Source organism: Macrobrachium nipponense, chromosome 11 (genome assembly GCF_015104395.2).
Source record: "Macrobrachium nipponense isolate FS-2020 chromosome 11, ASM1510439v2, whole genome shotgun sequence".
Taxonomy (NCBI): domain Eukaryota; kingdom Metazoa; phylum Arthropoda; class Malacostraca; order Decapoda; family Palaemonidae; genus Macrobrachium; species Macrobrachium nipponense.
This window is the reverse complement of record NC_061087.1, coordinates 1,079,854-1,101,882: the sequence shown is the minus strand read 5'-3', so window position 1 is coordinate 1,101,882 and position 22,029 is coordinate 1,079,854. Positions and strand designations below refer to the sequence as shown.

The 22,029-nt window shown below is 39.9% G+C and overlaps 1 protein-coding gene across 7 annotated transcripts in view; it reads right to left on the bottom strand.

Annotated features, from left to right (window-relative positions):
• The window catches only part of LOC135215322 (alpha-2-macroglobulin-like), a 494,644-nt gene that overhangs the window by 223,422 nt on the left and 249,193 nt on the right, over positions 1-22,029 (bottom strand). For 5 of the 7 annotated variants that reach the window (XM_064249915.1, XM_064250434.1, XM_064250358.1 and 2 more), the window contains exon 14: positions 11,070-11,130. In XM_064249915.1, the coding sequence (XP_064105985.1) occupies positions 11,070-11,130 (61 nt within the window). Of the gene's footprint in view, positions 1-5,362; positions 5,589-11,069; positions 11,131-22,029 lie in introns of all 7 variants that reach the window. The other 2 variants (XM_064250089.1, XM_064250270.1) reach the window with 2 other exon arrangements.

The window sequence follows — 22,029 nt, the reverse complement described above, 5'->3', positions numbered from 1 at the left end:
AGTGCTAGATCACCACAGCCTATCTACTGTAATAAGATCCCTGAACTGCTATTTAGTAAGAAGGCAATAGGAATGTTCCCCAAAAGACCTGTGATCCAGGTGGTGGTTTTATTTCATTACATGACCTATCAGTGATTTGACCTGAGGCAGGCCATTCACAACTTTTAGCCAACAAGGGCAATGGTTTGTGCTCAGCATAGGAATGGGAGGTATAAACCCACTAACCTTAAATAATTTTTCATGAACTCTTAGTGGCAGAATGAAGGAAACATGAAGAAGAATATAAACTAATAGTCCCCTTCCACCACATCAGAACAATCTGCTCTGCCACAACTACAGGACCCCATGAACAAAAATCAAGATACTTGTGTTACATCCCAAGGTAAACTGGGAGAAAATAGAGTGACTCCTCCATATTCCAATGTATAAGGTGGCTTTTAATTCCATATTGTGCTTGAATGCCATGGAGGTGGAGAATGCTCAGACCTTGTGAGCATTAATCCTTAAATATATCAAAGCCTCTTTAGATGCTTCCATTTAAGCATTAAGTATGACCTGCCTCCGGCATAAGGATACCACATTCCTGAGACTGGTGTCTTATTTGTCTTTTGACTGCAGAGATATGCCTAAAAGCTCCTAAGAGTCATTAAAAGGAAAATTGTTCTCTGATGCCAAAAGCACAACCATATTGCAAATGGAAGATTCATGACAGTGTTCCAGCTCACCTGCTGGGTCCTCATCTTGAAGTTGCAAACAAACACAAGGCAGATAGAGGCCCAGTTCATTTATTTGGCAAGCAGCTCGTCTATTCTTTATAAGGAAGCCACAACCAGTAAGAATGTCTCTTCTTCATTAAATCTGGGAAAAAGGTCTGAAGAAATTCACAGATTTGACTAAGCTCCTCAGGACCTAAGTTAAGTTCCAGTTCTGGAGTTTCTTTGTTGATCTAGGAATGAGCTGGGTGAGAAGCAGATCATGTCAAATGAATCCCTGCTTACACTTACATAAATTCCCTAGCTCAGAAACACTAGTGAGAGGGTTGACCTATATTTTTCATTGGTAAATAAAGATGGGATTTCCTACAGCTCTCAGAAAGATAAAAAAAAGTTTGAGATTAATGAAATAAAGGCATTGAGTGCATAGCCATTCAGTTTGCTACTTCAAGTGACAAACTTGGGCCATCTTCCCTGGCTAAGGTTTGTCAACCTTCTGGGAAGTGTAGCAATAATAGTCACAGCTGCTGTTTCTTAAAACTCTCTTAAGTTATACTGGATAATCAATCTCCATGTATAAAGTTGGAATATGTCTGGCTCTTAAGGGATCTGCAGTTTCAGCAGTTTCTTCCATGGGAAAGTGACTGGAGAAGTCCAAGAGTAGATCCAAAAGATCCTGAATCAATTCCTGCTGAAGCCACAACAGTGAAATATGGATTGAGTGGGTGATTCTTGAAGTCCCCGAATTTCACCAATGCTGCATGGATCATTATGAAGTGGGGGGAAAAGGGGATATAAAGCTAAGTAATCTCATACCTGCAACACAGAGTTTGATACACTGGGCTGAGCCCAACTGCAGGGTGCAATACAAAGACAGGTTGTGGTTTAGGGATGACACAAACAGGCCTACCATTGGAGTTCCCCATAACTGAAATGTTGCTTTATAAAAATCTGTAGTGAGAGATCGTTCTAATAAGAGACTGGGGTTTTTTGCTCAGAAAGTTGGCAATGACTTCCTGAGACCCTGGAACAGACCTTAATAAGACCGAGAGCCTAAGTCTACCTGCCATGTGAAGATTTCTATTATTGTGCTTCTAAATGAATCTCAACTCCAAATTTCCTTGGGCAGACCAAGGCAGCTGTATTGCTAGCCATCACTAAGATGTTTTAAATATCTAATGATGTCATGAACATTTGGAGGCTTAAGAATAAGTCCGCAGCATACAATCTTTCTCTGTCCATCACCCCCAATGTCACCCATGCCTGAGGGGTCCAATGTGCGAAATCCCAAGCCCTGGTTGGAGGTGCCCATGAGCAAGATGAACCCCAGTATCCCAGAACCAGCAGAACCTAATACGTATCTTATATTCTAAATCTCTCCCCAAGATAAAGGGCAAACCTTAACTGCTGAAATTTATCCTCTTAATAAAAGTTACACCTCTTTAATGGTGCTGATACTCATACTTAGCTATGTTGCATATTGGCTAGAGGTCTAATAAGGTTACCAAGTCTCAAACTCAAGCAACAAACGAGAGTGGGGGTGGGTTTAGCCAGGGAGGGAAGACTGTAACCTTGTAAGAATTCCGCTGCCAATGGCTCAGCCGCAATACTTTGCCATGAGTTCTACTCCTGCACTTAACACCCCTACTAAAGGGAGGGGCAGATGAAGGGGACAATTCCACTCATTCTCTTCCACCTCCTGTACCCATAATTTTGAAGTACTGCTTGCTCCCATGTCTGAGCAAAAGAATACTCAATAGTGCTTAATTTTATTATTTAATTGGAGTTCAGCCTCATACCCCAATGACTACACCATTCACTGATGTCAGCTTCATTTCTCATAAGTGAGACTTTACTACACCCACAGTGTTGCATCACTGGCACACTGATAGGGCAAATATAAATGGCCTGTAGTTACTGCAGTCTGTAGACATTCTTTGCAACAGGCACTGTACTACTAAGCTTGCGCTCCTCTGCTAGAAACTTTCTAAAATCAATTGGAAGAAACCATCAGGATTTTCACCACCCAAGCTGTCAAGATTATCCAGAAAATTCTTAACATCCCAAGTGCAAAGTGCAAATTTTGTGAGAGTAGGTTTAGGATGAAAAGTATCAGGGAGAGGTACATCCACAACTGATTGCTTAGCTTCAAAAGCTCAGTGAAGTAATTCAACCTTTTCCTTAGGGCCCATAATCAATTTACCATCATCTGTTAGTAGTTGTGGAATGGAAGATGAGCCTGATTTTAAGAGAGATTGTGCCAACTTGGTCCACCACAGATGATACTGAGTAATTCCTTAAGTTTCCTCTTCAAGGAATTATTGTAATTTTTCTCAGCTGTAGGGTAAGATCTATTTGCAGTATGGTAAGACTCAACAAAAATAGTGTAATTTTCATCTGAACAAGTTCATCTGCATGTGATGAATTTGGTGTCATTATAAGCTCATCAACATGTATCATCAAACATGGCTGGTCAATTGTCTTAAACTTGATGACTTTAAAGGGACATACCTTATTAAATCACCTATTAGCATTTCATTTAATTTCTTCTTGGGATCAGGATCTAATATAGCACTAGGGATACACCGGTTAACAGATATGTACATGTCAATGCTGCAATGATCAAAAGTGCTTACTATATATTTACAGTCCTTGAACTTTACAATAGCTGCAACATCTGTGAGCATGTATGAGTTTCTCAATTAGCTTGACAAAATTGGAAGATATTGCCACTCACTATGCTGTGCATTATAGTCTCCACAAATAACGAATTAAATTTTTGAATCCTGTGACTGAGCAATACTAATACTTTACACAATATATAGCAAATAAATAAACATTGTCGAACTTACTGAGAATAATGAAACGAAGAACTACATGGCAAATATACACACCAAATTTTTTTATGATAAATAGGTTGTCCTGACTTAAGTGCATACAGCCATACCTTATGTATGCGGATGTTACAACGATAAATAAAGTCAAGGCCATCAAACTCTGGGAATATACAATCAACCCTTGACTTGTTACAACTTACAAGTGTCTCAGATAAAAAAAAAAAATCAAAGCATAGTTTTGGGTACAACTCTGGAGAGCAAAAACATTTGACTTCAAGCCCCGAATATTTCAGTAAAGTGCTTTGTAATCTGAACTGTAATGAGTATCAGTGCCCGAGTTCAGGCTCAATGTCTACTGAACGAATTAAAATGAACAACGTAGAATCAGTAGCAAAACTAATAGATAATTTATAAAACAAGACTAACACTGAAAAAATCAACAGAATAATAAACAATAATACTATCAACAACAGCAATATTTACATTATCTACAAAATTTCTGCTGAAAGTATAAATAAACCAGGTCATTGAAAAAAGCGCTGGAAGCAACTGGTCGACCAGGTGGGGCCAGCACACCTTATGAGGCAAATAAGAAACAATCTGGTTTGCCACAACAGTCAAGGTGGATTTAGAAATTCTAAAAGGCTCATAAGAAAAAGATTAGGTAAAGATGAAGGCATTTTTAATGATAATCCACCAAGCAACTTTTGCTTTCTCATCAGTTTGTCCTACATACTTATTAGAATAGCAAGAAAAAAATGAGGATGAATAGTACCTGATTCTACTGTCAAACAAGGGAACTTAAACCAAAGTCCATGGAAGGCCACAGTGCAATGACTATGGCACAATCCAAGGTTGGAGAACAAGCTTTGTTTTTAGAGAAATCTCATAGAAAGGTTGCCTAACAAGGCTAAAGGGTCCCTTTTACCTGCTGGGTTGATTATGGAGTGTCCTCATAAAAGAGTTGATTGCCATGGCTAGAGTCTCTTCTACCCTTACTCGCAGGGACATCTAACCCTGAAGTGAATGTTGCTAAGGAAAGTCATACTGACCCAATTTGTGGAGAAGTAAAGCCATAAAACGAAAGATAATTTACATTCTTAAATTCAGTACAGGTAGATAGATGATTACCGGTTCCCTTCACATACAGATATGTATACATAAAAACACACACAACAAATATCAACAGAAAGAAAAGTTAGCATAAAAAGGAAGCTTATAATGTGGTGGTACTAACACAAGGATGATCTGGGAAAGCAATGTTGAAATGGAAATAATAGTGTTGCGCAATTGAGTAAGTACAGATGTGGAGCAGTAGAACAGGTCCAGTCAGATGGAGTGGGTGTGTATTTTTCATGAAAATAAGCTGGTGCAACTGGGATGAGTTCTTATTAGAACAAAATATCCCATGATTAATGAGTTGTAATGAACAGGTGCTATCTGTCTATATATACACTACTGTTTGACAACTTCCACCAATTGTTAACACTGTGGATATGAAAATAGCAGTGATTAATCAAGGCACTGATGAACTCTTTGGATTAATGTGAGGTACTTTAACCTAATTCATCTTTTCTAATTCATTACCCACAGTTAGAATGTGAAACAAATGAGAATTGCTCTAGAAAAACAATTATAGGTATTATCCTGGGGCAACTAAGTGGACATTATTTCACATTTTATAAAGGATTTAGATAGAACACCTTCCCCTTTGCAACTCAATGAATATTTGTGCAACAATAAAATGATCATGCAAATCAGAGACTGGTATATCACTAAAAAGCTACCAATTAAAAAAATCTTTTGCCTTACACTGAAACAAAAATATTCCAGAGCCAGGTCTCAGGGAAATATGTTCTTGGCTGAGATTCACTGTCTAAAGCAGGTTTTGCAATAACAGGTGTAGGCTTTACTGGTACTACAGGATCAAATGGCTGCACTGTAGTTGTTGAAAATATTGTTGTTGTTGTTAAAAACATTGGTGGTGTTGTTATCAGAGGCGTAACATGGCTCGGAAACACTGGATAACCTGCACCTGCTTACAACAAATAACAAAAACATACACTGGTTTTAACTGCTGCAAAAAAATTTGAATAGAGTCTATCACCAGAGTTAAGTAAACATCATAAACATACATACTTTCAACTGCAATACTTAGTAGGTCCTTGTAGTTTTTCTTTAATATACTTAAGAGAGGGGACTTACATTTTCCTCTTCAATATGATGAGTAACATTTTCAAATCTTCACGCAGTGAGAAAAATAATACATACCTTAACCATAAATTACTTATTTTATACAAGCAGAGAATCCCATGCCTATATTTTCAAAAATATTTGTTCACTAACAAATTGTTATTATCATATGTTCACTAACCGTTGTCAATTCTACAAGACAAAAGCCTAATTCACACCATGAACTTGAAGAACAGGGTAAGAATATAGTAAAAAGTTTTGTTTTATACAATCCCACCACATACATACAACAATAGCCTTAAATGCACACCAGCTCATTGCAAGACAAGCTCAAAACAGATGAGTTCCCATCTTGTCATCTACACATCTGGGGTCTAAGGTGCCTCATGACTCCTTTTGCCTATTTTTCAGAGAATGGGCATCAACTCGTGCATAAGTATTCCGCATCACCCCATGTGTTCATTGTGTTTTGTGCTTTTTATTTGAGTGCAAATGCTAAATAAGCCATCATGGGGCTAAAGAAAGTTCCAAGTACCAGCCCTCCTGTAAAAAAAAAAGGGGTGGCTGATCTTGCTAGAATGTACAGCAAGGTTGTTTCAACAATCAGTTCCATCCTAGCGAAGATAAAAGATATCAAGGTAGCTGATGTTGCGAAAGGGGTAAGTGTTTAACAAGACAGAGATTTCAACTGGTTGAATATGTCGATAAGCTGCTGTTGGTGTGGACCAACGAAAAAGTTAGTAGGAGATAGTGTGTCAGAGGCGATAATTTGTGAAAAGGCAAGGATTCTGCATGCCAATCTCGGTAAGAAAATGCCTGCAAGTGCTGCTGCTAGTGATTTTAGTTTGAAAAATTCTAAAAGCAAATGGCCATGGGGAGACTGCGAGTTCTGACAAATGTGACGCCAAATAATTAGTTGATAACTCAAAGAATACCTAAGAAGCTGAAGGATTTGTCCCTCAACAAATCTTCCATTGTGACGAAACAGGTCTCTTTTGGGAAAAAATGCCAAAGAGAACACATATCATGCAGGAGGAAAGTGCATTGACAGGACACAAGCCTATGAAAGATAAGCTAACTTTCTTGTTCTGTGGGAATGCCAGTGGGGATTTCAAAGTGAAGCTCCTACTGGTGCATCACTCTGAAACTCCTCTAATGTTCAAGAAAAACGTCGTCATCAAGAATAAATTGCCTGTGAAGTGGGAGGCTAACACAAAGGCAAGGGTCACCAGGCAAATTTTCATTGAGTGGATCAAAAAAGTGTTTGTTCTTATGGTGAAGAAATACATGCAGGAAAATCAATTACCACTCAAGTGCCTCCTGGTAATGGACAATGCTCCTGCACATCCTCCTGGCTTGGAAGACCAATTGCTAAATGAATTTAAATTCATGACAGTAAAGTTCTTGCCCCCTAATACCACTCCTCACGTCCAGCCCAAGGACCAACAAATCATTTCAAATTTAAAGAAGCTGCATGTGCACCAAAGCATTGTTTCAAAGATGCTTTGAAGTGACCTTGAACACTGAGTTGATCCTAAGAGAATTCTGGAAGGATCACTTCAGTATCTTCCAATTCCATAAGCCTTCTAGATAAGGCTAGGCTTGGCAGGGAGTGACTTCCAGGGAAATGAACTCTTGCTTGGAAAAAAATTGTGGCCAGAATGTTACCTTGAGAAAGATTTTGAATGATTTGAGGTTGTCCCTGACAACCCTACACATGTTGCGGAATCTATTGAGTCTCCGAGAAAGTCCATAGGCTTGGATATGAGCAGCAAGGATATACATGGGTTAGTGCATACCCACAAGGAAGAGCTGCAAGACCTTCAGCAGGAACAGTAAAAGATGGCAGATGAGGAATCAGAGGAGGAGGAGGAAGAGAGAAGATATAATCTGCCTACTTCAGTGATTAAGGACATGTTTGCAAAGAGGAGTGACATTTAAAATTTTGTGGAGGATTATCATCCCAACAAAGATGTAATAAGTCTCCAACAAGTTTAATGACAACGCCTTGTTTCACTTTACATAAATCTTAGAGAAGCCAAAAACAAATGTGTCTGGACAGTTTTGTTGTGCGACAGGAGTCCAGTGATTCTCGAGCTGGTCATAGTGCGAGTAAAAAATGAAGAGGGGGAACGAATCCCAGATAGTGCCAGTATAAAACGAAGAGGAGTAACCCCATATAGGTCCTTGATACATTAAGTCCTTCTGGAAGGGGATTCCCCTTCCAAACAATGACCTCTCCGTCTTCCATATGCTACTAAGGTCAGATTTACGTTAAATATTCATTTATTTATTTCATCAATCATTTATATCTATTTCTCATTTTTTCTGTATATAAAACTGAATGACATAGCATAGGGATTCATGGAAAGACGATTTAGAATCCAGCAATTATCGTTGCCTTTGGAAAGACATTCAATCCCTAAATCCCAAAACTAAAAAGTTATCACTGAGAGTAATAGAAGCTGTCAGTGACGAGGGTATCGCAAAAATGAGGGGCAATCACTTCAGCACTATCCTGAATTGCATAAACGGTCAGGACTCCCGAAGGGATGTAGATAACTTCCTTACTGATAACATTCAATTTAATTTTGCAGATCATATTAAAACCGGTAACATCAGTGATGCCATAAACAACCTAGTACTTAATAATAAATCACCCAGCTGCAATGGTCTTTCCGTGGAAGCTTTCAAATTCTGCCACCTGATAACTTACATTTTGCTAGCTGCTCTATTCAATGCATGCATAATTCACCAGTTTCTGCCATACTCCCTACTCTTATTTCCCTTAATATCAATAATCAAAACCAAGCAAAAGGATGCAGCTGACCCTGGCAATTATCTCCCGATTGCAATCACTACGATTGAGTCAAAGATACTTGAAACAGTTCTTCTAGTGAGGCTTCTCCCCTTTCTACACACCACTGACAACCAATTTGGATTTAAAGCAAACCACTCAATCGACATCTGCATCTACATCCTGAAACTGAAAACGAAACCAAGACCCAGTGCATGCCGCTGCTTCCAAGATCGCTTAAGCATATTGCAGAACCACAAATTTTCCTTGGAACTCATTGGTCGGAATTCGTGCATGAGTATCTGTATTTGGGTCACATTATCACAGAAAACCTCAAAATTACGGCAGACATTGAATAGAGGCGTTGTAAACTATGGGCAACTGGGAACATGATTGCAAGGAGGTTTGCCTTCTGTCACTGAGACACGAAACTGCTGCTCTTCTGCTCGTACTGCTACAGTATTTATGGGTGTTCTGTTTGGAAGAACTACATATACCCAAAAGACCATGAGACATATCACTAATGTTCACAATGACATTCTGAGAAGCTTCACAAACATTCCTCGCTACCTCTCTCCCATGCCAAAGTTTATAGAAAACTGCCTGGCTAACTTAAAAATAATCATTTTTAGGCAAACAAAGTCCAGTTTGATCACCCGGCTGAGAAACGGCAGCAATTCGCTCCTACAAAGCATCCTACACAGATCTAAATTGTGGGAAAGATGGGAAAATGAGGCGTCTGTTCCCTAAATGACAAATCCCTGTGGCTTACATGGTTTGTTGCTTGAACAGAATAAGTGTTCTCTGGATTCGCAGATTTCTCTCTGAAACATTTCCCCCATTATTCACGGGGATTTTGCCTATTTGCGGTATTTTCCTATGAGAAATATCCACAAATTCCTGGTTTTTTTTATCAATTTCATCATAAAATGCACTTTTTGTGATAAAACTATTATGTTTTAACTAAGAAAATAGACTGTTCTAAGCATTTTTACAAGGGTTGCAACTATTCGCGGGTTCTAACTATTCGAGGGGGGGGTCGGGGGTCTGGTACCTATCCCCTGCAAATACGGAGGGACCACTGTACAATGACTGGACATGTCTCATTGTGTTAATCCCAGAAGGTTGAGATTTTAGATACTTGCTTATCTATTCTCTCCAGGGCTCAGACCCCCTTCTTTAGAACTCAATCTTCTAGGAAGGATGGTCAGGTGAGCTGAACCCCCAGCCAGTTCAGGGTACTTGCATCTCCCCCCAAATATAAGTCTATCCTATTGTTAAGACCGAAGGTTTGTTCCACATATGAACAATTGACAAATCTTTAATAAATTTGTATTTTTCATAGCTAATAAACTTGAGGTCTTAATGTTACCTGCCCACCTCCAGCTGCCCCTCTCATATCCTGGGTTGGAAGAAAGACTGTGGCATCATGAGGTTCCAAGCCCGGTCAGTGACCAGCATCCACCTCGTATACACATGAGTTACCAGATGCCACAGATTCCTTGTTTACAATCTATTGTTTTTTTTAGCGAGTTCCCAGCTGGTGCTAGAAGATAATCCTATTGTTAAGACCTCAGGTTTGTTAGCTATGAAAAATACAAATTGATTAAAATTTTTTATTTCTGCAAAGTTTCATCTGCAGAATGTGTCTTTATTATTATATTTCTAGGAATATTGTTATTCTAGGAATATTATTATTATATTTCTAGGAATATTATTATGATGCTGCAACCACCTACGGTTCCTAGCAGGAATTTAATTATATACAATCTGTTCACAATTGTTATTGTTTTCAATATTTTTAATATTTAATATGGATGCTATTTTACTTCTTCAGTAACTTTGTGGATATTGCTGATTTATCATTTATTATCGTGTTATCTCATGTATCTAGATTATGTATATCATTGTCTGTACTTTGTATAATCCATTTATATGGCCTTGAGCTGAAATAAAATTTATTATTATTATAATTCAAAACCCTCTGACTTATTGTCATGGGGACCATGCAATATAACCACAACACAATTGGGGTTAGCCAGCTTCTCAGAAATTATTCCTCACATAGGTGAGAACATTGGGTTCCAGATCATTTTGTCTGATTCTCTCGCCTTTACACTTATGTGACTAAACACATCAAACAGTTATTTGCTGTTTTGGGAAAGAATTACAAAATAATATATAAGTGCAACAAAACTTTCCAGTCTGGTTGCACTTTTAAATACAGTACTTAAAACACTCACTGAACTAATCTTACATAAGATCTTTAAGAGTTATCTAAATTCTGTAAGAATTATTCAAATTGAATATGCTCCTTAGCTATCTCTACAACATTAAACTTTACACATCTCTGCCTTTCAAGTTACAAAAAGTAAATAAATACACATAATTTCCACATAACTAAATCTCTGATGCTGATGACTTTCATCAAATCTGTTGAGAAAACATAGAAGGACATAACCTACAGTTTAAAGTATCACTATCAATCACTCACAAAAACAGGACAAATATTGAGGGTTTTTAACTTACTTGATTCTTCACAAGGTCTTGTCTCAGTTGTAAGATCTGTCATAAAGTATATTCCTGAATTCTGAAATGGAAAAAAATGTATTTGAACAATTATTTGGGCAATATGTTTGTTCTATTCAAAATAATAACTGATAGCATGAAACAATTTTTTATCTATGGCAACTGTTCTTTCTACAATCCATGATTATCCCAACCCCAAGGCTGTTTCATCCTAGTTTCTTAGTAACTCAACAATAAAAGCCAACCCACCTCAAGCCACAATTCAGTAAGAACTTAGCCAGTAAATAGCTTTACCTGTACGAAGGATGCAACCATATGTTAACCCAATTTTGCCATTCTCTCAAAGGTGTTAATGTGTCATGATCAAGTGTTCTTCTAACAATCCATACCTGACAATCTAAAATTATATCTAAATTTCAAACTATATGAAAATACTTTAAAAAGTTTTGACTCATTACATGCGCAACTAACTTTTTAATACAGAGTTTGGTTTGCAAATACAAGCCAATGCCTTGTGTTAATGTCCCATCTCCTTCCCTTCCAAATTGGTGCATTTGCATAAATTTGAGAGTAAAGCCTCAAATAAATAGGGGGGGGGGGAGGCTGGTGTGTAAGATACATAGGGGTTTTACCATCTGAAGGCAATTTCCATCTAGACTTGGATCTACCTAAATAAAAAAAATCTAGTAAGTGCTTCCCAGGAACAAATTGAATGAAAAAAATTTTTTTTTTATTTAATACAATTCCAATTTGAAAAAATTCTGAATTATATGCCAAATCCTTATTCATATGTTTAAATATATGGGTTTGTCTATAAATATAAATAATCCCTTTCTTGGTCTACCTCCTAGCCCTTCACAAAATTTAACTAAGATCCATCAATAACAGTGTGATAAATCCAGTTCAAATATCCTATATCTGCAATCATATACAAATTTGGATCTACCTAAAAATTGTCAACCTTCCTTGACTATAGCTCTCTCTTCCTACATCTTTATAAAACTGGTAAAAAAATCTTGAGATCTTCCAATTGAAATAAATCCTGCATGTGCACCTAAATCTGAATCAATCTCATAGTTTAACCTACTCCTGGGTCAATAACCTGCCTATTCAAAAAATTTGTTCAAATCCACTGAAAATCCTGGATTCATATCCAGAGATCTTGATGCACCTCAAAATACAATCAGCCCATAGCTTACCTCTTCACACATCCCTTGAAATCCAGCCGCTATTTTATGAAATATCCAATAATAAAACAAAATTCTGGGAAACATATTGATCTGCATGAGGATTTGTCTCAAAATTTAATCCAATCTTCCTAAAAAAATTCACCAAAACCCAATATAAAAACAGGTTTTGATGTAGGGAAAACCTATTTTTGTTAGATACTGTGAGTCCTCACAGAATTTGTACTATTATGGTTCCATCAGGTCTCCTTAAGACAGACCAACCATTCTCAAGGAACTCTTACAGCTAGTATTGGCCAGACTAGTGTTTGTTGGCAGCACAATGAAAGAATATAAAGGATTCAGGAAAAGAGGGCTCTGCTGCCTGTCCACAGCGACTACCTCAGTTTTCCCTTTATCCTACTAGCACATAGTAACAAGTGTGTATATATTTGCTAACTTCCTCCCTGCCAGTCTGTGCAAGATAAATGCTCACCCAAGTCCCGTGCCATTTCGTGAGGGAAAGTGGTTAGCTTTGAGAACTTATAGCTACTACCAAAAATAGGTTTTTTCCTATATCAAAACCTGTTTTTTATAACACAGCCACTGTTCATCCTCAAAGTAGCTTACAAAAGAAATTGACAGATGACGAAATACTTAGTTCCTAGTAAAAAAATCCCTACAGCCCTGATAAATTTTTGGTCTTTAGCATAGTTACAGGCACTTCCTGGGTTACATCAATTTCGGGTTTTGTCATTCCTGACTTATGGCACTTGCCCCAAAGTGGTGTTAACCCTGATTTTTCGGCACCATTACCCGCTTTACGGTGCCAGGAATTTTTGATCCAAGGTAAAGTCATACTTTATCATCTTCTTTATTACAGATACCCATTAGGGTTGCGCTGGAAATGCACAGCTTTCCAGTTACTGGTGCCGGTAATAGTATTTGTGCCATTACATACTTAACTGAGGGGCCATTAACCGGTTATTGACGCCAAAATCTGGTTATTGGCACTGATCAGCGCCAATTTTCAGTTATCAGCAATTTTCACTTATCATCAAGCCACTGGAACGGGAACCCCGCTGATAACTGGGTGGGGACTGTTGGTTGCTGTAGTATTATTCTTTGTGGATCTAAAGTGACTTACCTAACTATGTTAGATCTGGCTGTGGGATTATTGTGCCATCCCCAGCAATACCTCAGCACCATCACCACTCTCATGGCAACAGTGTTTCAAGAATTTCTGATCCAAGGTAGTCACAGTTTAGTCATTGTTTTCTTTATTCTAGATATCCATTAGGGTTTGGCAATAAAGAACTGGAAACACATGAACCTATGTGTGTTGCCCCATGTGGTTCTACAGTGACTTACCTAATTATGTTACATCTGGCTGCAATGTTATTTCACCCTCCCAGGTTCAAGAACTCTCCCTTTTAATAACCACCTGGTACATGTGGAGAAATATTTCTGAAGAAAGTTAATGGTGGATCCACCTGTTGGATGGTAGGCAACTTAGGAAAGGAGTGAGATCTGCCTTTTTAAAGAGGGACAATAAAATAATCTTCTGCCCTTGTAAAGAAATTGTTAGGGAGTAGGAGAAAAAAGGGGGGGGGACTATCTGTGGTGTTTGCCGTGACATCTAGGTAAACCTAGATTATAGCTGTATTGAGTTCAATGAATTGAGGGGATGACAGGAGTTTAAGAACCTTATTCAGCAACCAGGTAATGGGAAGCCTTGCTGGAACTGGTCTTTGAAGTGCAAAAGTCTGGAAAAGAGAATTAAAAATTCCTATTCTAGAATCAATTCCAAAACCAAAAGCAAGGATTCCAAGAATGCTGCCGTATGTATGCCATAATTTTTTTTTACAGCAAGGGCATGTGACCTCAAAAGATATAAAATAAAATGTAAAATTGTTGCAACAGATTTCAACTGGGCCCTCAGCATAGAGGTAATCTAACCAAATTTTCCATTTAGACTAGTATGTCCTATAGATGAAGTCCTTAGTTTTTGCACTAGGTACCTACCAATTTTAAGCAAATAATTTTCACGGTAAAAAAGGGATTTTGACGTAGGAAAAATCTATTTCTGGGCGAGGAAGCCGTGTCGCCCAGTGAAATGTGTCTGCTTTAGCACTATTTCTAGTAAAATATTGCTATAATACCAGAGAACTGCTAAATTGGACATGTCAGAAGCATCTGACTCGCTCACCTATATAAAAGGTGTCGGTATAAAACTGGGGCGAGTGTTAAACACTACCACAGCAACCCCTCCAATTAGCCTTTTCCTCATCAAAAGACCCTAAATACAGGGAGCCGACCCATAGGTCACACCTAGCTACCCCGTTGAAGGCGTCTGTGACATCATACTTATCGATAGCAATGAAGCTTGGTGCACAGCAAAGGGGGGGGGGGGGGGGGGGGGGGTGGGGGGGGGGGGGGGGGGGGGGGGGGGGGGGGGGGGGGGGGGGGGGGGGGGGGGAAAGGGGGGGGGGGGGGGGGGGGGGGGGGGGGGGGGGGGGGGGGGGGGGAAACCAGGGGGGGGATTTTCACTGGGCGACACGGCTTCCTCGTCCAGAAATAGATTTTTCCTACGTCAAAATCCCTTTTCTGGGCTCAGCCCTGTCGCTCCCATGAAATTGTACCAGAGAAACACCAAGCTACATCACTCTGAAATGAAATAGAATATTAAATTGTATAAATTAACACCATACACCAATTCAAATAACAAAGACATTTGCTGCGGTAGGTAGAATGTTAATAATGCTGGCATAATGGAAAATATTCATATGACACAAGGACAGTACTATATTGATGTTGTAGCAGGAGACACTGATCTCCCTACAGCTATTGCATGATATTTAAGATCCTCCAAAGACTTAAGGTAATGCTTTTGGAAAACCCAGTGCGACTTCCAACCAGTATACTTCTTCAGATCATCAAAGTTCATATATTTGAAGAAATTTACAGAAGTTGTTATAGCCCGAATACCATGCACATGAAAAGGGGGGGGGGGGGCCTTCGGAGAAGGTAGATGTTCTAGATAAATAGTCCTTAAGAGTTTTAACAGGACATAAAGATGGATGTTGCGGAAGCGGAACAACCTTCCATGGGGACCACCTTACCAAAGGGTTCTCATTCTTAGCCATAAAATATTTATTTGGTGAAAGCAACACGTCACCCGCCCCCGGAGGAATTGCTATATGCCCTTGGCCTCTAGATAAAGATGACATCTCCGATATTCCGGCACCTGAAGCCAGACTTAATAAAAACAGTGCCTTACGCAAAAGGGTTTGGCAATCACATTTGAAGTTGTCTGTTTTAGAGTCTAACCTGAGAACATCGTTAAGAAACCATGACACTGACGACGGCCTGTGAATGGGCCGCAGGCGTGCACATGCCCTCGGGATTGAGGTGAAATAAGACTCAGTTAGATTTATACCAAACCCGAAATCTTTTTCAGAGCTGACTTAGTGGTTGTTATTGTGGCAACTGCCAAGCCTTGTTCGAATAAAGTCCTGAAGAAGGTTATAGCCACGTTCATTGTCATTACTTTGACATTTGATTCCTGAGAAATGTAGACAATTGTTTAACTGCTGAATCATACTGGCGAAGTGTAGATTCTCTTTTGTCTGACTCCAAGAACAAAATGTTCTATGGATCAATGTCCCCTACTCTCCTACCTGCAAACTTCATGAAATCCATAAAGATAGGGTTTTGTGAAGACCTGAGGAATCGAACACAGTCACCGTTTGAACTTGTTGCGACAGCCTCAAGTCCGGGAGAGGGTGAGGACGAAGACCTAGTTACAGGAGAAGGGGAAACCAATTGCTCTTGGGCCAGTAAGGAGCTATGAGAGCCACCTGACCTTTGAAGGATTTCAACTTGTGCAACACCTTCAGGAGAAGGTTCACTGGAGGGAATAAATAAACCTTCCTCCACTGGTTCCAATCTATACTCAGGGCGTCCGTAGTGTATGCCAGAGGGTCCATATTTGGGGCTACGTAACAAGGCAGCTTGTGGTTTGCCCCTGTAGCGAACAGATCTACTTCCAGACCCGGTACTCTCCTGCAAACCCTCTTGAAGGATTCCTGGTCCAGTGACCATTCTGACTCCAGGGGGACTGACCGGGACAGTGCGTCTGCTACTACATTGTGGACTCCTGCCAGATGGGTAGCCGATAGATGCCAGGTGTTCTTGTCAGCTAGAGAAAAAATTGCTATCATCACGTGGTTCACATGACTTGACTTTGAACCACCTCTGTTTATACAGTGTACCACTACCGCACTGTCGAGAACCAATCTGATATGAGTCTTCTCTGGAGGACGGAGCTTCTTTAAGGTCAGAAACATTCCATAGCTTCCAGGATGTTGATGTGAAGCTTTTGGAACTGAGGTGACCAAGTTTCCTGAACCTTCTCGTGCTGTGAATAACCTCCCCGACCTGTCAGTGATGCGAGTGTATGCACCAGTAGGGACGGGGGAGGGAACTGCAACTGTAACTCTTTGGCTAGATTTTCGGCCATTGCCCATGGACGTAGACGTTCCTTGGGAATCAGAGGTACCCGGCCGAACTTGTCGCGACACTTTTTTACTAGAAATAGTGCTAAAGCAGACACATTTCACGGGAGCGACACGGCTGAGCCCAGAAAAATGTTTTTAAACCCACGCATGAAAGTCAAATCTCAGAGAGGAGGATGTATAGATGGTTTTCCTTCCTTCTATCTGGCACAGAACAGTGGATGGCATTGGAATCTATCCCCTCGCCCATTTATGAAGCTAAATGAACCAATACGGGGCCACTAGGTTTGTGGTTCCATAGAAAACCTTCGAAATCTGGGACAACAGAGGAAAGAGATGTATCATCCTCCACTTCTTCCAGTCTTGTACGAATGCATCTCTTGCTGTTGCCAGAGTGTCTAGGTTCAGAGACCCACACTGGATGTTGAGAGTTCTCACATGTGGCAAACGGTCCACCTCTAGATGTGGAAGCATGTTATTGATTACTAACTTGAGAGGGACTGAGCTTGACCCAAACCTCTTGATACAGGACACTGCAGTCATATTGTTAAGGACAAATAAAATGTGGGTCCATTTTGGAGGTTTTAATTTTCTGAGATGGAGAGACAAGTCAACAGCTCCAGAAAGCTAATAGCTGTTGTCAGAGAGAGAGAGAGAGAGAGAGAGAGAGAGAGAGAGAGAGAGAGAGAGAGAGAACGGAGTACAACTTAAACTAAAACAAGGTATTTCTTTTCTTGATGTTTTAATAATTAGAGACACAACAAAATACAAATTTATCATATACAGAAAACCAACATTTTCACTTTCATATATAGTATTCACTATCTGAGTTATAATGACATTTCTATCAAAATTGGCAATTTCTTCTCAACACCCTTATGGATTTGTTCCCCAGAATTCCTGGAAAAAGAATTTAACTAATCTGTAAGGAGCTGTCATCTTTAAAGTACCCTAACCATATAAATGAAAGCGATCCACAAAGCAAACATAACTTTCTATTGACTCCCTCAAAACATGACAAGAGAGACGCCCAACAATAAAATTGAAATCCCACAACTGGACATGAGGCAAATCCATAATTAATGTCCAACAAAAGCCAGTCCCCAAAGACACAGGAGTATATTAAATCCCTTGCTTTGACTGTGACCAATCCATAAATGCTCAGTAAGATATGGACAACAGAGCTCGGCTATTTCAAACCACATACACAATCATAATCACAAAATAAAGTGGAATATGTCATATATAGGTAATTTATAGCAGCAACTGTTGGTTCCTAAGCATGATGATAGAATCAGCACTGATTAAACAAAGAAATACAATGAACCTCTCAAAAGGAGTCTAGGATTCTGATCTGATAGATAAAATCTTCCTCCAACCAGCGGTTAAGAAGATTAAGGAGAAGCTGTTAACAGGGGTGGACTTCTGGAATATTCCTTCATTTGGCATAAATACCACTGCTCTGTAACTCTTATTTCATCCATTACCTGTGTAAGGACAATGCATTTATCTATTTTTTATTGTATCCAATCATCGAGTCGCATTGTTCCTTTTACCTTTCTATAGAGTGTTCCGCGGCCTTTCCGCCTATGCTTAACACATGTAATTTCATTATTTGTACACCTTATTATCTTTAAATGTATGATTGTAAGAAAACACAAATCTACTCTCTCAGAGTCATTTCTGCTCTCAGTGCGAGTCTGTACTACTTATCCATCCGCACCTGTCTATGTCAACCCAGTTTGTCTGTAAATAAATCATCAGTACCCAGCTACCTGTCTTAATCTCTGGTCCTCACAACTGGTGACCTCCCAGAGTTGGTGACACAGCGGTTTAGGCCCAGCCTTTAACGGACTAATTACGGCCGCTCACCTTCAGAGAACCTTTAGCGGACTCGATACGGCACCACAGTTTAGGTATCTGAAAACTCCATTTTGAGGACAACACCAACGCCATTAACGGACTAATAACAGCACAGCTTCCCAGCATGTTTTGGCGCTTATTTTTTCAAGGACGGGTAGCTAGGTGCTGATCAGCCAACAGAAAATTCAGGCAGTGGTCCAGAAACATCCATCCGACGTCGCGGCCTCCTTTGCCTCAACCGGGGGACGCCAGATATCTTCTCAACCGGCCGAACCTGCGGGCCTCCTCGGTTCTTCCCCCGGCGCCATTGCCGCACCTGAGAGTCCCCAAGCAACCTCCCAACGCTGCTGCTGCACCCAGGGTCCTGCTTTACCCACCCGACGTTGCTGCCGCATATGTGGGCCTGCTCGGTCCCCCTGACGTCACTGCCTGTGGGCCTCCTCAAACCCTCGACACTGCCGTCGCTCTTGGGGCTCGCTCCGCCTGCCTGACGTCGCTGCCACACCTATGAACCTGCTCACCCTTCCGACGCCGTCGCCTGTAGTTCTCCTCAGCCCACTGACACCGCTGCCACACCCGTGGGCCTCCCCTGCCTGCCGATGCCGCTCCGCTACCTGTGGGTTTCCTTGACCTGCTGATGCCGCTGCTCACCTGTGGTTCCGCTCTGCCCATGAGACGCCACTGCCACACTGGGGACTTCCTCAGCCCAACCTACGCCGCCGCCGCACCTGGGGGTTCCCACGGCCTGTCCCACACTGCCACCACACACAATGCAGCTCTCTCTGCAGTCTTGGTAGCCCCAACCAACAGTAGAATCCCCCAAGCAACCGCCAGGGGAGGCATCCTGTCAGCCAGCAACGCCGAAGGACTCGACACTCGATGACGCCCCACAACAAGTGTCACAAGAACACGGGGTCACCTTCTGCTTCCAAGATATTTTTCATCCAATAATTATCCCATAATCATTGTCTTGGGGGGGAGTATTTGTAAGGACAACACTTTTATCTATTTTTTATTGTATCCAATCATCGAGTCGCGTTGTTCCTTTTACCTTTTTATAGAGCATTCCGCGCCCTTTCTGCCCATGTATAACACATGTAATTTCATTATTTGTACACCTTATTATCTTTGAATGTATGATTGTAAGAAAACACAAATCTACTCTCTCAGAGTCATTTCTGCTCTCGGTGCGAGTCCGTACTACTTATCCGTCCGCACCTGTCTATGTCAACCCAGTTCGTCTGCAAATAAATCATCAGTACCCAGCTACCTGTCTTAATCTCTGGTCCTCACACCTGCTTCTTGAGGGAGACAGTGTTTCTGGAATATAGCTATAATTCTCTACCATTATGGTGTTTTTATGGGCTCCTTTTATTAGGTAGCCAGGTAGCGACTGGCAACCATAGGCCGGCATTGTTTGAACCTTAATATCGTTATTTTTCTTCATAGAAGAGTAAGAGCATATTTGGAATCCCTGTGAAACATTCTAACAGAGTAAAGTTTTCTTCTTTTTCTCTACAACTTATATTAAAGAAGTTAGCATGGCCCGGATATCACGCTGGATTTTCAGTTCAAAATGAAACCCGGATAAATATAATTTGGAATACTAATGAAAAGTTCTATCAGAATAGTTTTCTTTTCCTCTACAAATAATAATAAAGTAGCTAGCATAGGTGGATCAAAATGGCACCTAGCTAAAACCATCCCCAATAAAATCTACATATATGACCTGACTTTGGTTCAATTCGGTCAAGTTGTTTCGCTGTCTATAGTGAACATTCACATCTATACATGCATACATAGTCTAACTGTCAGCTTTATGTATAAGAAGTTTGTGTGTGTGTGTGTGTGTGTGTGTGTGTGTGTGTGTGTGTGTGTGTGTGTGTGTGTGTGTGTGTGTGTGTGTGTGTGTTCATTCCATTTTTATTTTGTCTTATTTGGTATGTCATGATTTTGTGATTTCTTTTTTTAATTTCAACTCTGCCATACTGTTTCATAGTTTTTAGTTTTCATTTATCAGATTTTAAAAAACTGCTGATTATTCCTACATGTAATGCTATCGAAATCTTGAAATACTGCACCAGCTCTAGCCCCATCCATTTGCATGCACTCAGACACTGTTGGCCAAGTTTTTTTTTTATGAAACACAGCTGGGGAGTTTATACTCTATGTTACTTGGTAATCTGTTCTAGTTTCCAGCTCATTGATATATCAACTCCAGCTAAGCCTTTTAATAATTATAACAAATGAGCTTGTAAAAACATAAAACAAAGTAGTATATGTATCAAATAACTGACCAAACTGCAGTGACGACCCATAATACACAGGTAACGCATTCCAAGACCCCTGTGCATCACTGAAACCACATATAATCACGATCACCTTTTGTATCAGGGTGATACACCCATGAAAATCATACAAATAACATTACTGATGTCTTCTTCCCCTAGTGCTCCACCCAAGTTCACATCTAAACCATCAATGATGTGGAAGTTAAAACTACCTGTTTTTTTACACTAATATAAGATGGAACATTAATCTTATTAAGTTTATACATGGCTCACCAAAGGATTTATCCACTCCTTCAGGCTCTGAGAACCATAACCCTGCTCCTCAATGTAAAATATCCTTTTCTCCAGAGGGCTTGCTGGTGTTCTCCACATTATGACACGTGATCATAAAGGAGCTAAAATACACAGAATGAGGCCACTTGGTGCAGATTGACCTTGACCCCTACTGTGCATGCACACTAAGTTTTTAGTGCCCTAGCTCACTTCTGCCCTATACAGCAGCGCTTGGAAGGAATGTGTGTAGTGTGTGGTCGTCGCATTGACAACGATAGAACAAGTTGAGCAGAAAATCTGGGTCAAATATACAACAAAAGCTTGGCGATGTCTTTGCACAGATCTACCAAAGTTGCAAAAATATCAATAATCATCTACACACACTGTTATTTATATTAATCATAAAAGCAATCCCATTAGGTAAAATTATCAGCAAGAAAAATACACAAGATGTAAACTTGATGTCAATACCTTGTGGAATTTCTATACTATACATGCTGTAGTGTCAAATTATAACCCTATGGCTGTATATACTACAATAAAATTCAATAAAATGCTGCAGTTTTTTAAACATTATAGTATTATTATATTTTTTACCTTTAAAAGCCTGCAGTAAATTTTTTCTCAGGAATTAACATTTTTTCCTTAAAAGTGTTAAAATTTGTATGACAAATATATTACCTAAAATAATTTTCCTTACTTTCAGGCATGACATAAGGTTTGATCTGACACATGGAATACAGAAATAGTAATGAACACTATTTAGCTTTCTGAGAAACGGTCCAATACATGGAGGCTTACAAAATCTACACTCTTACAGTACAGCAACTGAAAGATTCACAAAGCCAGC